Source organism: Pelodiscus sinensis, chromosome 1 (genome assembly GCF_052426305.1).
Source record: "Pelodiscus sinensis isolate ZL-2025 chromosome 1, ASM5242630v1, whole genome shotgun sequence".
In the NCBI taxonomy this organism is placed as follows: Eukaryota; Metazoa; Chordata; order Testudines; family Trionychidae; genus Pelodiscus; species Pelodiscus sinensis.
Window position 1 is genome coordinate 89,643,097 of NC_143052.1, and position 17,121 is coordinate 89,660,217.

Genomic DNA, 17,121 nt, shown 5'->3' on the forward strand with positions numbered 1-17,121 from the left:
ATTAGTCTGCCACTGCCACGCTGAGGATGGCTAATTATGTGGCTCTCCTCTCCAACCACGACTTTGACAACTATACTAAGATGTCAAGTATCAGAGGGGTAGCTGTATTAGTTTGAATCTACAAAAGTGGCGAGGAGTCCTGTGGCACCTTATAGACTAACAGAAGTGTTTGGAGATTAAGCTTTCGTGGGCAAAGACCGACTTTGTCAGATGCACCTGATGAAGTCGGTCTTTGCCCTCGAAAGCTTATGCTCCAACACTTCTGTTAGTCTATAAGGTGCCACAGGACTCCTTGCCACTTATACTAAGTTGGTCGCTCTACTAGAACACTTATCTGCTACCAAGAGGCAGATCCTGAAAGTGGTTGTCAAGGAGGGCTATACAGCAGCTCGTACAGCACTACAGATCACCCTCAACATTGCAGACACAGCGGCACAGACCACGGCCACGTTGGTGGTCATGCGCCGCTCCTCCTGGCTCTACCTCGCATCCACCTACAATCAAAGGTAGAAGACTTACTTTTTGACCATCAGTCGCTTTTTGCCCAAAATACTGATCAAATATTTCACTCGGGCAAGGACTCTCGCACCACATTGAGAACGCTGGGAATGTACACGCCACCATACAGACACAGGAGATGCGTGCCCTACAATAAGCAGAGACTGGTCTCTTATGCCATACCCTGTTTTAGGCCATATGACTAACCCAGACAGAGACAATGCCCACAGAAGCATTGCCAGCAGCCCAACAAAGTGTCCAATCAACAACATGCCTGGCAGCAGGTTTGATGTGTCGATCGAGGGACTGTGTGCCATCCCCCTTACAGAGGCTCCGCATGACACAGGCGGTTTATTCCATCACCAGCTGAGGCCATACCACCTGCACTGGTTTGCTATAACCACCGACTGTTGGGTCCGAGAGATCCTCATATCGGGCTTCACCATCCCTTTCACTACTTTGCCCCCTCCCACCCCTTCTTCCCTGTCCCTTTTCAGGGACCCCTCTCACGAACCTTTTCTGCACCAAGAGGTCTCATTCCTCCTTACCATCAAGGCAGAGGAGAGGGTACCGGATCATTTCCGAGGGAAGGGCTTCTATTCCCAGTACTTCCTCACTCGAAAGAAGGCTGGAGGCCTATCCTGGACCTGCGTCGGCTCAATCACCACCTTCGAAAACACAAATTCAAAATGGTCACATTAGCCTCAGTCTTTCCAGCTCTAGACAAAGGGGATTGGTTCGCATCCTTCAATTTATAGGACGCCTACTTTCACGTAACGATACACCCGGGCCACAGGAGGTTTCTCTGTTTTGTACTGGGCATGGAACACTATCAATACAGAGTGCTACTGTTCAGGCTCTCGGCAGCGCCAAGAGTATTTTCCAAGACCCTAGCGGTCATCGCTGCCTACCTACGACATCTCGGCATCACGATCTTCCCCTATATGAACAACTGTCTACTGAAGGCCCCCACCTTAGACGAGGCTACGTTGGCAGTAACGCAACCAGGGCAGCGTTCGAAACCCTGGGGCTCATTATCAACCTGGCAAAATCTTCCCTAATGTCGTCCCAATCTCTGGAATTCATCAGGGCGAGGCTGGGTTCGATAACTGCAAGAGCATACTTACCCCTAGACAGATTTCATACCATCCAAAATCTGGTCCACACCTTATTGGTCACTCCCAAGACCCCCATACTTACCTGCCTACAATTACTGGGACACATGGCTGCCACTACTTATGTTGTGCCTCAAGCGAGGCTCCATTGACGGTGCCTTCAACATTGGGTACTCACTGTATATGCACCAGGGATCCAGAGCATGCGTAAGGCAGTCGCTGTTCCCAAACATGTCAGACTCTGTGGTGACACACGCCCAAAAATATGCTATTGGGCATTCAATTTCACAGCCTGAAACCAGCTACACAACTGACCACAGATGCACCCTTACTCAGTTGGGGGGCCCACTTACGGAACTATCGTGCTCGAGGTCTGTGGGCACCTCAGGAGTCCCTGCAGCGCGCACACTTTCTCAAACTGCAGGCGGTGTTCAACGCTTGCAAATACCTTGTATGATGTGTGGAAAGTATCACAGTACAGAACCTCGCTGACAACATATGCACCATTTATTACATCAACCAGCAAGGCGGCACTCGATCTCGATCCCTCTGCACCAAGTCCATCTGCTTATGGCATTGGGCTATCTGAAACGGGATCACCCTTACCGCGGTGTACCTCCTCAGCAAGAACAACGTTATTGCTGATGCCCTCAGCAGGAGTTTTCCCCCACAACACGCGTGGGAACTGCTCAATGATGTGGCCCACAACCTCTTTGAACACTGGGGATACCCCAGTATAGACCTCTTCACCACCCAGTACAACACACAGTGTCACTGCTATTGCTCAAGGGCCAGCATTGGTGCAGCTTCTCAGGGGATGCCTTCCCCCTCAACTGGGGTCCTCACTGTTTGCTGTACGCTTTTTCCCCCTATTCCACTCATCCCATGAGTATTGGAGAAAATAGCAATGGACAGGGCCACAGTGATATTAACGCCATTTTGGCCCCAACAGACACAGCTGCTGCAGTTATCATGGTTGTCTGTGTCCCAACCATGATGACTGCCGAATCTATACAACTTACTGTCGCAACATCACGGTACAGTCCTCCATCCTCACATCGACTGCCTGCACCTCACTGCATGGCTCCTAGTTGGCTCCAAAGTCCTGAAATGAAAGTTTACTTGGTGGCAATATCAGCCTTTCAAGCTCCCATCAATGACTGACTATTCAATTTTCGCTCACCCATTAACCAAAAGATTTTTGAAGGGTCTTGCGAACCTGTGCCCCCCTCACAGACCTCCTCGGGAGCCATGGGACCTAGGTCTAGTCCTGGACCCTCTAACTCCTCCCCCCCTCCTTTGAGCCACTTGCGACATGCGATCTCTGCACGCTCGCTATGAAGGTGACATTCTTGCTTGCCATTACCTTGGCATGACGGGTGAGTGAACTTGCAACACTTTCTGTTGATCCCCCATACACGTTATTCACAGAGCATGGAGTAATGCTTTGCGTTCAACTGTCCTTTTTGCCAAAGGTAAACTTGACCTTTCACATAAACGAACCTATAAGCCTTCCAACCTTTTATCCGAAACCGCACTCCACCACGGAAGAGATGCGCTTACATGCGCTGGACGTCAGAAGAGTGCTTGCCTTTTACCTAGAAAGGACACGAGTCTTTCGAAAATCGCAGCATTTTCTGTTATCTATAGCGGAGCATTCAAAAGGCTAACAGCTCTCCGCACAGCACATTTCCAACCTGATTGTATCCTGCATTACGCGATATTACTCCTTGCGCAATAGACCGCTACCGCCCAGACTGAGGGCCCATTCCGCTAGAGAGATGGCAACCTCCATGGCCTCTTCAAAGTCCTCAGAGGTCTGTCAGAGAGAGGCCTGGGCATGATTCATGGTCCTGTGTGCTGCTGGAGTCGGTTGTGGCACCGTTCACTGTGCCGTAGGTACAAACTGGCACCAAGTTATGCCAGTTGCAGAAGCTTGTTATGGTAGTCCCAGTCTCCATCACTGTACTGAGGCTCCCCTCTTTGATGCCAATCCCCACACTTGAGGGGTAGGTCTGAGTGTCGTAGCTCAAGGTCTCCACTGGTTATAGAATCCTGGTACCGGGGCAGTTGCCCTATAAGATCTTCATCTTGGGCATCAGGAAGCATCTGGCCCTGCACTGTGGCTTCAGACTCTGCTTCCATCCCTCCCGCACAGACATCTCAGCCCTCTGCCTCATTGCATTCGACATACCCTGAGATGGCACTAGCTATGTCAAGGTCTCAGTTGCAGTGGCAGGCTGTGGTGCCCATGGTCTCCCTGGGGTTTCCTGCTCCAACCCCATTTTACCTGCTCAGTCACTGGAGCATCATAAGCCCCTTCCATGCCCTTAGCACCTCATGGGCAACCAGGCGAAGCTTGTTTGGAGTCCTGGGAAAAGTGAGCCCCGCCAGGGTCACCTTACCTCTACACAAAGCAGTCGTCAAGGTTGTTGAGACCTTATGTCAGACCCCTTCCTCTAGTCTATCCCATGTATAGCCAAGAAGGAAGAAAGAAGTATTTCGTCCCTGCGGGGAGACCATGATTACATTTATACCCACCTGCCACCCAACTCCCTTGTGATGGAATCAGTCAACCACAGGGAGAGCCAGGGACAGCCTACACCCACCCCCAAGTATAAAGACTGTACGTGCCTAGACTTGTTAGCAGAACTTTATTCTTCAGCCAGCTTTCAGCTGAAGGTGGCAAACCACCAGGCATTGTTTGCCCATTACAAGTTCAACACATGGCAGGCATTGGCCAAGTTCGAGTCCTCCCTGCCAGATGGGCCTTGAAGTAAGGCCCTGGTCAAGGAAGGGTCTTCAGTGGCTCTGGTGGCACTGCAGGCAGTTTCACATGTGGTGGACTTGGCAGTTCGCTCCATGGCATCTGCCATCTCCATTAGGTGACCAGCATAGCTCCTCCTTTCAGGCCTATCTCCAAAGGTGCAGAACTCCATCCAAGACCTGCCCTTCAATATGAGTGCCCTGTTTGCAGAGCAGATGGACGCTAATGCATGGTCTTAAACAACATTAAAAACCTGGGGCTTATACCGCCCAGGGACAGAGAGGAAGAAATGTAAACCCCAGACATCTAAACTGAAGGGCCACTATCCCCAGTAGGATACGGCCCACTCCTGCTCAAAGTCCTCCAGAAGGAAGCCAGGCCACCATCCTCAGTCTGGCCAGCTGTCAACTAGCCAGTCTAAGCCTCAGGCCAAGTGCACCTTTTGAGAGTGCACCCGAGGATGGTATACCAGACTCCCCAGATCATGCCCATTTGTTCTCCAGACTCCAGCCTTTCCTTCCAGCATGGAGGGACATCACATTGGACTGTTGGGTCCTAGCCACTGTCCAGCATGGCTACTCCCTCCAGCTGTGCTCCACACTGCCCTCTCACCCTCCTTCCCTGTCCCTATTCAGGGACCCTTTTCACAAGCACTTCCTCAAACAGGAGTTCTCAGTTGCTCCAGATGGGAGCACTAAAGTGGGTTCCACCAGATTTCGAAAACAAAAGCTTCTACTGCTATTTCCTGATTACCAAGGCCAAAGGGGATCTATGACCTATATTGGACTTTTGCGATCTCAGCCAGTTCCTGGTCTGTCTCAAGTTCTGCATGGTCTCTCTAGCGTCTATCATTCCCAATCTGGATCCCGGGGACTGGTATGCTGTCCTCAGCCTCAAGGATGTGTACTTCCACATTGCCATCTTCGAAGTCCTGAGGTTTGTAGTGGGAAAGAACCACTACCAGTTGGCTGTCCTGTCCTTTGGTCTGTCTTTGACCTCCAGGATTTTCACCAAATGCAGTCAGTGGTAAAAGCATACCTGAAGTGCCAAGGAGTGTAAGTACTCTGACCTGGACAGTTTGCTTCTCAGAGGTCTGTCGAGGATCTAGGTCCAACGCAACTGTCTTCTTCTGAACATGTGCCACCAGCTCGGCCTATTAATAAATGAAAAGAAGTCACTGTTAGTGCCAACCCAATGGATAGAATTCATAGAGGTGGTCTTGAACTCCACCCAGGCCAGGGCATTGCTCCCTCAAGAGAACTTTGAGGCCCTGTCAGCCCTCTTGCAGCAGCTCGCCAGAATATCCATAACCACAGCAAGGGTGTTTTGCAAGTCCTGGGGCACATGACTGCCTACACACATGGTGTGCCCCTAGCCAGGGTCAGGATGAGACCCCTTCAACTAATGGCTAGCGGCGCTGTATGCACCAGGCAGGAAATCCTTTGACAGAAGTGGTAACAGCCCCGCCTCATGTCCCAAGGGCCCTAGAGTGGAGGACAAGGATGGAGCACATCATGACCAGCATTCCATTCCATCTTCAGCTGCATTTGAGGGAGCTAGTAGCTGATGCTTCAGAGTGCAGCTGGAGAGCCCACATGTGGACCCTTCAGACTCAAGGGGTGTGATCTGTACATGAGAGATCACTCCATTTAAAAATAAGAGCTCAGGGTGATCAGTCTTTCTTCCTCGCCTTATGGGCAGGGAGATGCGCATTCTCACCAACACCACCACCATCGTGTACTACATAAACAGACAATTTAGGGCCCAATACCCAGAGCTCTGCAGGGAAGCAGTGAAGCTCTCGGGAGTTCTGTGTACTTCACAACATCATGTTAGAGGCATGTCCCCTTCCAGGAGCATGCAAAACAATAGTGGGCCGTCTCAGCAGAGAGTTCTCACCATGAGTGGGCTCTTCACCCAGCTCTGATCACTTCCCACTTCTGCAATTGGGGCTTTCCCAAAGTGGACCTCTTTGTGACACAATAGAATGTGAAATGCAGCAGATTCTGCTCCTAGTTCAGTCTTGAGTAGGGCTCCCTAGTGGATGCATTCCTTTTTCAGTGGTCAGAAGGTCTTCTCTATGCCTTCCCTCCATTTCTCCTCATTGGCAAGGTCTTCTAGAAGGTCAAGAGGGATAAGGCGACAATGATTCTCATCATGTTGACCTGACCATGTCACCACTGGTTTGGGGCGCTCATGAATCTGGTATCCCACGTGCCCAAGCAGCTGCTCCTGAAACCAGATGTGCTGGCCCAGGACTATCAGCATTTCCTACACTTTAAGCTCAGCTTGCTGCACCTGACGGTGTCAAGTATCAGAGGGGTAGCCGTGTTAGTCTGAATCTGCAAAAGCGACGGACTCTTCGTCACCTGACGGTGTGGTTCATCCATAGTTGAACACTCAAGAGCTGGTGTGTTTGGGTGAGGCTTGGAGGGATCTCTTCAAGAATCAAAACCCTCAACATGGTCTACCTACATGGCCAAATGGACTCATTTTTCAGTGTGGGCACAGCAGTGACAGGTTGTCCTGTCAAAGCCTCCATCTGAAGCAGCAAGGGCTTGCACTGGCCACCATTAGAGTGCGCCTAATGCCCATTTCCACATTTCCTCTGTCGTTATGTCTTCTCCCACAATGTCACATCTTAGTTCATGAAGCATCTGGAACAGCTGTACCCCCAGACCCAAGATCATCTTCCCTGGTGGAACTTAAACCTGGTCTTGGTGTAGCTCATGGGACCATCGTTAGAGTCCCTTGCCATGAGCCCTATGTTGTTGCTTTCTTTCAAGGTAGCCTTCCTGATTGCAATCATGTCCTCTAGAAGAGTGTCCAAGCCCTGACATCAGAACCTCTGTATACTTGGTTCTTCATGGAGAAGATCCAGCTGCAGCCTCATCCAGACAGCCTTCCTAAGGTGGTCTCTGCCTTTCATTTGGTCAGGACATTTTTTTGCCAGTCTTTTATCCCAAACCTCATGCAACCAATGAGAGGCATCTCCACACATTGGACATTTACACAACACTGGCATTCTACTTAAGACAAGACCCTTTCAGAAGTCCACACAGCTTTTTGTGGGCTATGTAGAGCAGGGGAGAGGTTCCTGTATTTCTTCCCAGCGGCTCTCAAAATGGATCACCTCCTGTATTCGTACATGCTACAAATTGAAAAGGGCCCAGATGCTAGCGTTGATCAGAGCCCACTCTACCAGAGCTTGGGCTTCATCATGCGCTTATCTCGCGTATGTCCCACTTCAGTCTGTCAGGCAGCAACATGATCATCGGTGCACACTTTCACATCTCACTATGCTATCATGCAACAGGCTATGGATGACATTGCGTTTGGCAGGGCTATACGGCAGTCTGCATGTCCTTAACTCCTATCCACCTCCGCAGACACTGCTTGCAGCCATTAGTGTTGAATGGAGATGAGCAAGCACTTGATGGAGAGGAGACAGTTGCCTGTTCTGTAACTGGTGTTCTTCAAGAGATGTTTGCTTGTGTACATTCAACTTCCCATCCCCCTTCCCTCTGTCAGAATTCTGGCAAGAAGTAACTGAGGAGGGAGAGGCGAGGAAGTGCCTTTATAGAGTGGTATATGCACACCTCTCCAGGGGGCACTGGGGACCCCGGCATCTATGGGTACTGCTTAGGGAAAAACTTCTGGCTCTGGTGCATGTGGCAGGCATGCACACACATCTGTCCCTTTTTTGTTTTTTTTTTTTGTTTCTCCCCTTTGAGTGTCAAAGGAGGTGCAGAAAGTATGTTTTCATCATTGGAAAGCATTCATCTTTCTTGAAGAGAATTTTACTGTTTGCTTTTGCTGAGTGTTTTGGTCCAGCTGTTGTTGGTGCTGCAGTCTGATGAGGTTTATATAATTTGAAGGGCGTAGTTAGTTTGAGTGTCTTAAACTGAACATTCTCATTAGGTTAAACTTTCATATAGAGGAGGCCCCCGACTTGCTACTGCCCGAGTTCTGACCCTCTGCACTTACAACAATTGTTGTAAGTGCGGATGGGGCTGAAAACCCCCGACTTGCATCCTTGGCCCACATTTACCATGGCACCGATCATAAATGAGGGTTCGAGTTACAACGCCTCCTCCTTGCAATGCTTCCTCCTGTATTGTTAAGCACGGCATTTGTACTCAGAAAATTCAATATTTCTAGGGTGTGTGGATTTTTTTTGCTTTAGAATCTATGGTGCTCTATCATTTGAGAATCGTTTCTAATTTTAGTTTACTGAATAAGCCCATTATTTTGTACCTTGAGAACCTTGTAAGTTCCAGGCTGAAGGATCTCAGAGGAAAAGATCTCAAGGTAAAGAAGGGCTCAGTGGTGTAGCAAAGGGGGGCTGAAGGGGATAGTTGTCCTCGGGCACCATGCTGGAGGAGGGGTGCCAATTTAGTCCCCCTTCACTCCCCCTGTCATTCCTCGCCTTGCCTGCTCCTCCTCTGCCCGCTGCTGGCAGGTGGAGATCTCCTCTCCGCTCCCAGCCCGACCCTACTCCATCTCCACCGGTGGATCAGTACGGGGGGCGGTGCCTGGCTCCAAACTGGATGGGGCGGGGGAAGATGCAGTACCAGCTTCCCCCCTCTTCTCTTGCCCCCCCCACAGTTGGGCTCAGCCATGCGCCGGGGGGGGGGTACGAATTTTGCCTTTGCCCCCGGGTGCAATACACCCTCGCTATGCCACTGGAAGGGATGCAGGGAGGAGATTGAAATGTATAACTGTTGGAAGAAGTTGGAAGAGTAAACAAAATAAACTTGCAAAGGAGGAAGTCCATGTTCTCCCTGGATTTTCTTTAGACTAGAGACATTCAGTGGCTTAGGAGCAGGAACGGTACAGGGGATGTGAAACGAGGTTGAAGATTGTTAAAATGGATGGAATTGAATGAGAACATAGGACTGGAGAGCAGTCATGAGAATGAAGTCAGAAGAATGAATAATGGAATTGAGGAGAGGTGGGAGTTGGGTGCTGTACTGAAAAGACATTTGGAAGAGTTTTCTGATGGGATTTATGAAATTCTACTCTTGAATCTGCATGAGTGCATCATGCTGCAATGCACTTTATATACTTGGAAAACTTTCTGCTGGGGTGCACCTCTCCAGTGTGTTATCAGTAGTGGAAGCTGTATAAATAGCTGTTCAGGATTAGGTGAAATGGTGGATGAGTTGCCTGACAATGGAAGCGGTGCAAAAAAATGCTTCATTGTCCAAGTGCACCTTTAAAGCCTTGATGCCTAAACTTGGGGAGGGGGCCTGGCAGGAAAGAAGGGGGGGGACTGTAATTCACGTCTGATGCAGCTGTCGGTGGTGGTGTGGTGGCATTAGAGGACGTTCAAGTGGATGTGGGCATTTATAGCACCATGATGTCCAACCCATCTCAGAGCAGGATCTGGTGACAAGGTAATAATACCTGAACGCTATCTACCTTGAAACTTCTGCTGTTGTGGTCATTGGTAGAGCTGTACTTGTTGACCCCATTAGTGAATTTTGACAGTGTCAAAGCAACCAAAGTGATGTTATGTGTAGCAGTTTTTTTAGTATTCTGTACATGATGCTGAGATGTTTGGGATCTAGCTTGTCTTTTGGATTATGCTTTCCTCCTCCTCCATGGTAAGGAAACTGATGTGTAGACCCCTTGCAGTGCCAGAAGTTAATTTAAATCAAGGACCATGGTATTGCCAATACCATTATAATGTGAAATACTGATGGTAATTTTTGGTTGTACGTTACACTGAAAACCTTGACAAGGGGGGGGTGACATTTTAAAATACAATACTTTTGTCCTATTAAAGGTAATACTAGTCTGCATTGCTTTCTGACAGCTTAATAGTTATGTATACTGAATGTGAATTGTAATCTGTTTTGCAGCATTCTTCTGTTTATGGTTGACTATTTGTTTTTAACTATACCAAGAAAACTGCAAATAAACTTCTGCTTAGTGCTTAGAGGGGGCAGATAAGTAAATGGCCTATCTGGAAACCTGGTGGTAGATGATTTGCTGATGACCATGTCATGATTGCTTCTATAGAATTACTTTGTCTCTCTCCTCTTTCTTTCAGGATGCTCTTTAAAGAAAGTCGAAGTGTTCACAATCATCTCACTTCTGCTCCGTGAGTACAAAGCTGGCACCTGCTGGTATCTTTTTTTTGTGCTTCAGTTGTCTGGGTAGCTGTGGCAAGTCTTGTGTGTTGCTCTACTCCTTAGGAATTCAGATGGATTATGGATTATTTTCACTGCTTCTACCTCCTGCTTTTTGTTTTGTTTTTCTGCTTGAGTAGCTTTAAAATATACCCAATTTTTTTCTTTTAATGATTTAACTCTCTGACCTACCATTTTGGTGTCCTTGAGGCATTGTGGTTTGTGGAATTCAAGCATGAAGTGGGTAAATATCTGGAACAGATATTAATACTGGTATAACACCTTTCATCCAAGGATTTCCGAGTGATTTACAAATCCTAAACTTTGCTACACCCTTAGCAAATAAGTATTGTAGCATGTGGGTATTTCTCTCACTTTTCCTCTCTTGGCTTCACTCCACAAAAACCTATCTAGTAAGATATCCACTCTGGTGTAAGTAAAACTCTACCTTCTCTAGCCCTCAAACAACACTAGTGCTGTTGCCTTCTCTGTGAGGAGTCTTTGTAGTTCAGCCAGAATTAGAATACTTATTTATAACTTGGAGCACAAAGCGACTTGTAACTCCCAGGATAAGCAAAAAACAAAACAATTCTTAATCTTACCAATAGTAACAGCAGATCTGAACAGTGGTCCATAAAGTATGAACTATGGTCCATATATGGTTTCAAACATGGCTATTACCAAATGCTTCAGAGAAGGGCATAAAAACAGTATATTGCAGAAAAATATTTAATCCCTCGAGGAAATTGAAGGGCAAAAGTATGTGTACAGTGGAGGGTACAGGTGAGTGAATAGTAGTCCTCAGACTTTGAAGCTAAGAAATGTTAGTTCTTATAATTATTTGAGTTGGTATAACGACAGATGCTATTCATATTAATTTAAATGATTAATTATTTTTGCATCTTACCAAACTGGTTGTTTCAATAACACAAGTGCCAAAAGTTAATTGTGACCATTTTGCCATTTTATAAGCTTGTCAGACAGAAATTTAGTCTTTTTTGCTTTTTTGTCTATTTTAATATTTATTTCTTCTGTATGGTTTGACAACTCAATACAGATGTAAAAACATTCAGGACACCCAGGTGTTATAGGTTGTTCTCAATTATAATAGAAGGTATATAAGCCACTTTTATCTGAATAATAAGATTTCATGATTGATTCAGACATTCTTGGCTTCAGAGTGACCATGTGAAGTGATAGAAACCACAAGTATTTTGAGCTCTTTTTGTTGCAGAATATCACCAGATTCCATCATTACTAGGATTTGTAGTCTGTTACCAATCCAATCTACATATTTTGAAACTAAACCTATGCAACAGCAAGACATGCATCTATGCCACATTAATAGTTCTAGGCCAGGGGTTGGCAATAATTTTCAAGGGGGCACTTAATGAATTTTGGTACATGGTCCTGGGCCTCCTCCACCCCCGGAACAGATCTGGTCTAAGGTGGAAGGGGCAAGGCGGAGACCAGCCTTCCCCCTAGGATTGTCTGGACCTGGAGGCACGCAACTAGGAGACATTTAAATAGGATCTGCTGCCTGAGCCACTGCCTGACAATTTAATGGCATGGGTAGGAGCATATAAATAGAAAGTGGTCAGATGCAGTCTGTGAGCCAGATCAAAGTGTTAGGTGGGCTGGATCCAGTCCGCGGGCTGCATCTTGCCCTACCCTGTTCTAGACCATTGTAATACCAGTGGTAACTCATCCAACCATCATCCTTACTGTACACCTAATTTGCATGCAACAGTTTCCTTGATTGTGAGGCAGATTGCAAGTTGGTGAATTATTTGGCTCAGCTGCCACGTCTGTGTAACACAACAGGCTTCCAAATATGAGAGATGACTCCAGTTTGTACAAAGCTATAGCAGCTACTAAATAGGCGTAAACAGTTGTCCCTGAAATAGGCTGAAATATGAGTTTACATTAAACAGTGTATTCTCTGTAAATAGGAATAAAAATATTCTCTGCCTCAGGAGTACAAAATGAGAGAGCTGCTTTTAACTTAGTTAGTCAGCAAATACGTCAGATGTTTTTCAAACTATGGGTCATGACCTCATACTGGGTTGTGCAAAGTTGGGCACTAAATCTTATTACTGCAGGGTGGTCAGGTGACCAGTGGGGGGTGCTAAGGCAAGTAGCCTGCCTGTCCTGGCATCGCAGAGTGCAGTGCGCCCCAGAAGCGGCTGGCAACAGGACCAGCTCCTAGCTGAGGCCGGGGGACAGAAGAGCACACCATGTTCTGAGCACTAGCCCTGCACTCCTGGGAGCCTGCTTTTGGCTGCTTCTGGGGTAGGGATGTGAACAACTAATCAGCTATCCAATAAGCAAATGCTCATTAGATAGTCAACACACTAGTCAACTAGTCGTTCCCCCTCCCCTACCCCCACCTGCTGTCTCTATCAGAAAGAGGTGGGGGGGAGGAGCAGAGGGGGTGCTTCAAAGCAGCAGATCCAAGCTTCTTCCTCTATACAAACCATGGACTCCATGCAGCACTACCTCTTTGAACACTGTGTGCAGTCCAGGACTAGCTGGGGAGTTCCCAGACTGATGTGGCGTTTCAGCTGATCCCAGCCTCCATGGTGCGTTGCCGCTTTGAAATGCCACAAGGAGCCTGACACTTAACTCCCCGCAATGTTTCAAAGCGGCAACACTGCACAGAGCCCAGGATCAGCTGGGAACTCCCCCACTGATCCTGGGCTGAATGCAGGGCTGCTGCTTTGAAATGCTGCGGAGAGCATGGGGCCAGTGGGGGAGTCCCCCACTGGCCCCGTGCTCCCTGCAGCTCTTTCGCCTTTGAAGTATAGCAACAGCCCTGGGGCTGTTTCTACTCTTCAAATGTTGAGGTTCCCTTATTGACTAATTGAATAGTCGATGCAAATTGAATTGACTATTTGATTAGTCAATTAATCAAAATGTAACATCCTATTCTGGGGCACAGCATGATCTGTGGTGCCAAGACAGGCAGGAAGCCTTCCTTAGAACCCCCACTGCATTGCTGATGGGAGCTGCTCAAGGTAAGTGTTTCCTGCCCCACCTTGACTACTTTCCCAAAGCTCATCTTCAGCCCCATCCCAGAACTCTCACTCTAGTCAAATTATGCTGGGTCATGGGCATCAACAATTTTCTTCAACTGGGTCATGAGGAAAAAAAAGTTTGAGAACTACTGATCTAAGGAAGCCCAGGGAAGTGTGACACAGCATGATATTATGATATATAACCTTTGCTTCTTCCTTTTAGCCCATTCCCTCCCACCCTTAGAAGTCCCTGAGACAAAAGTTACAATTTATATTGGGGGGAGGAAAGGAGGGAGAATGTCTTCTGTAGTCCTGTGAACGTATTTTGATTAAGTCTTCTAGAGTTAGAATGACTAACCCTCTTTTTTTTTTTGGTGTGTGTGTGTGTGTGTCTCCCTCTCCCTCTCCCTCTCCTGCACTAGGGCAAAGAAGAAGGTGATTCTAGCACCTAAGCCCAAAGTAAAGGTAAATATTGGAGCCACTCATGCAAACGTTCAGGAAGTGATGTTTAACATAGTGCATGATTAAAACATTTATTTTTTTCCATCGCCAAGTCATTTGTACAGGTTGAAAACTTTTCAATAGGCAAATATTTCCCTCAGAAAATGCTGACTGCATGAAATCAAAACGTTTCTGGGGAACGTTGACATTTTCAACAGAGAATGAAATTTAACATTAAGGTCAAAGTTTTGTTTCAATTTATATTATTATTATAACAAGTCAGTATTTTGACATATATTATACATGAAAGTCAAAGTAAAAAAGAGTCTAATTTTAGTGAGATCAAAATGAAATACTGTAGAATATTTCATTTCACGCACCAAAAATTTTTTTTTTCAAATTTTCATAATAATTCAGGATTGAACCAGATTTGTAATCTCAGAATTCCATGTAGGTTAGAAATTCCAGTTTTTGGTCAGCACTTTTTATCAAACATTTTATCTAGGTTCTTTGAGTGGACCAATTTGGCAACCTACCTAAAACAGCACATGCACTTTTGAAAAGTCTGCCTCCTGTTCATTGTGACATCTGGAGAGCTTAGCTTCATGGCTGTCGTAGATATGTGAAGGTTTAACTGGTGGGGGCTGGAGCAGCTCCCTGCCTGCCACACAGTGGAGTTTTTGTTTACATACTAAACCATTTAGCATGAATATTTAGCTCATGATCCTGTTTTATATCAATTGAAAAATTATGGTTAGATATTTTAAACAGCACTTAATTGCATGTGGTAGCATGTTAGACCCTTATGACATAGATTTTAAAGTAGGTAACGTACCATTTGGTTTTACTGTACTTTTAAGATATATAAACATTGAAAATAGGCTATCAGAAGGTTGTAAATGCATTAAAATGTTACAGATTTTAGGTGCTTTGGTGACTGAATTTTCATCATAAATTAGGTGAGTACTAGAAAATTCTGCATGTTGGGTGGAAAAGTTCAATGCAATAAGCTGAGGTAGCCTCTAAATGACTGTATGTCTCACGTTCTGTTGTAGGTATAGTTGAAACTCAGATTTACTTTAATTTTCTTCATATTGAAGATTAGCTCTGCAACCCTGTATAATAAAGTTTATTCTTCTTTACTGTGATATTCCAAGTGAAATTACAGCTCTAAGTCTTGCTCCTGTGAGCCATACTAACTGTACTAATAATACACTTCAGGGGTATGTCTAGACTGCATCCCTCTATATGCAGAGGGATGCAGATTAGGCAGGTCGACATTGCAAATGAGACAGGGATTTAAATATCCCGTGCCTAATTTGCATAAAAAAGGCCAGCGCGTTTTGCCGACTCAGCACTTTGTCGGCAAAAAGCGGCAGTCTAGAGGGGATCTGTCGAGAAAGGAAGCCTTTTTCTACAGATCCCTTATGCCTCCTGCAAGGAGGTTTACAGGATCTGTCGAAAAAGGCTTTCTTTCTCGACAGATCCCCCACTAGACTGCTGCTTTTTGCTGACAAAGTGCTGAGTCGGCAAAATGCAGTGGCCATTGTTATGCAAATTAGGCACAGGATATTTAAATCCCTGCCTCATTTGCAATGTCGACCTGCCTAATCTGCATCCCTCTGCATACAGAGGGATACAGTCTAGACATACCCCTGGGCTGCGTCTAGACTGGCAAGTTTTTCCACAAAAGCACCTGCTTTTGTGGAAAAACTTGCCAGCTGTCTACACTGGCCGCTTGAATTTCCACAAGAACACTGACGATCTCAGGTAAGATTGTCAGTGTTTTTGTGGAAATGCTATGCTGCTCCCGTTCGGGCAAAAGCCCTCTTGCGCAAAAGCATTTGTGCAAGAGGGCCAGTGCAGACAACGTGGTATTGTTTTGAACAAAAAAGCCCCGATGGCGAAAATGGCAATCGGGACTTTCTTGCGCAAAACTGCATCTAGATTGGCACGGACGCTTTTCCACAAAAAGTGCTTTTGCGGAAAAGCGTCCCTGCCAAATCTAGATGCTTTTTTCCGCAAATGCTTTTAACGGAAAAACTTTTCCGTTAAAAGCATTTGCGGAAAATCATGCCAGTCTAGACATAGCCCAGGAGCATATGGGTCTGGTTCTAAATAATACAATAGATTGTTTACAGTAAACAGGATGAAATTTAATAAGGACAAATGCAGAGTACTCCACTTAGGAAAGAACAATCAGTTTCACACACAATAGAATGGGAAGTGACTGTCTAGGAAGGAGTACTGCAGAAAGAAATCTAGGGGTCATAGTGGACCGCATGGTAAATATGAGTCAACAGTGTGACACTGTTGCCAAAAAAGCAAACATGATTCTGAGTATTGTGTCCAGTTCTAGGTACCATGTTTCAAGAAAGATGTGGAGAAATTGGAGAAGGTTCAGAGAATAGCAACAAAAAGTATTAAAGGTCTAGAAAACATGAGCTATGAGGGAAGACTGAAAGAACTGGGCTTGTTTAATTTAGAGAAGAGAAGACTGAGAGGGGACATGATAGTGGTTTTCAAGTATCTAAAAGGATGTTACAAGGAGGAGAGAGAAAAATTGTTCTTCTTGGCCTCTGATGATAGACAGGAAGCAATGGGCTTAAATTGCAGCAAGGGAGTTTAGGTTGGACATTAGGATAAACTTCCTAACTATCTGGGTGGTTATGTCCTAGAATAAATTACCTAAGGAGGTTGTGGAATCTCCATTACTGGAGATATTTAAGAGCAGGTTGGATAGACATCGGTCAGGAATGATCTAGACGGTGCTTGATCCTGCCGTGAGGGCAGGGGACTGGGCTTGATTTTTCTCTCGAGGTCCTATCCAGTTCTAGTATTCTGTGAGTACACAGGACTGAATTTGACTGAAAACTTTAAAATGTTTCATCCTAGAACCATTTCCTTACTACACCATCTCTTCCTCTGGTGATTCAGTCACACAGGAAGAGAAAAGTGGGATAGTCTGCCACAATGTATAGCTTTATTGATGCTTAGCTTATTAAGGGGGTAAGTTTCTTATATATACTCACATTTTTCTTTATAGGTCTTCTATAAACTCTGACCCAGATCCTCGAAAGGTATTTAGGCACCTAACTCACATTGTAATCATTGGGAGTTAGGCATCCAAATACCTTTTGGAGGAT

General features: G+C 46.1%; 1 protein-coding gene across 3 annotated transcripts in view; it reads left to right on the forward strand.

Annotated features, from left to right (window-relative positions):
- The window catches only part of UBN2 (ubinuclein 2), a 122,632-nt gene that overhangs the window by 60,919 nt on the left and 44,592 nt on the right, over positions 1-17,121 (forward strand). For all 3 annotated transcript variants that reach the window (XR_016350347.1, XM_025187092.3, XM_075935244.2), the window contains exons 12-13: positions 10,439-10,489; positions 13,957-13,999. Coding sequence is in view for 2 of the 3 variants with exons in the window: in XM_025187092.3 (XP_025042877.3) it covers positions 10,439-10,489; positions 13,957-13,999 (94 nt within the window). In the remaining variant the exon portion in view is untranslated. The remainder of the gene's footprint in view (positions 1-10,438; positions 10,490-13,956; positions 14,000-17,121) is intronic.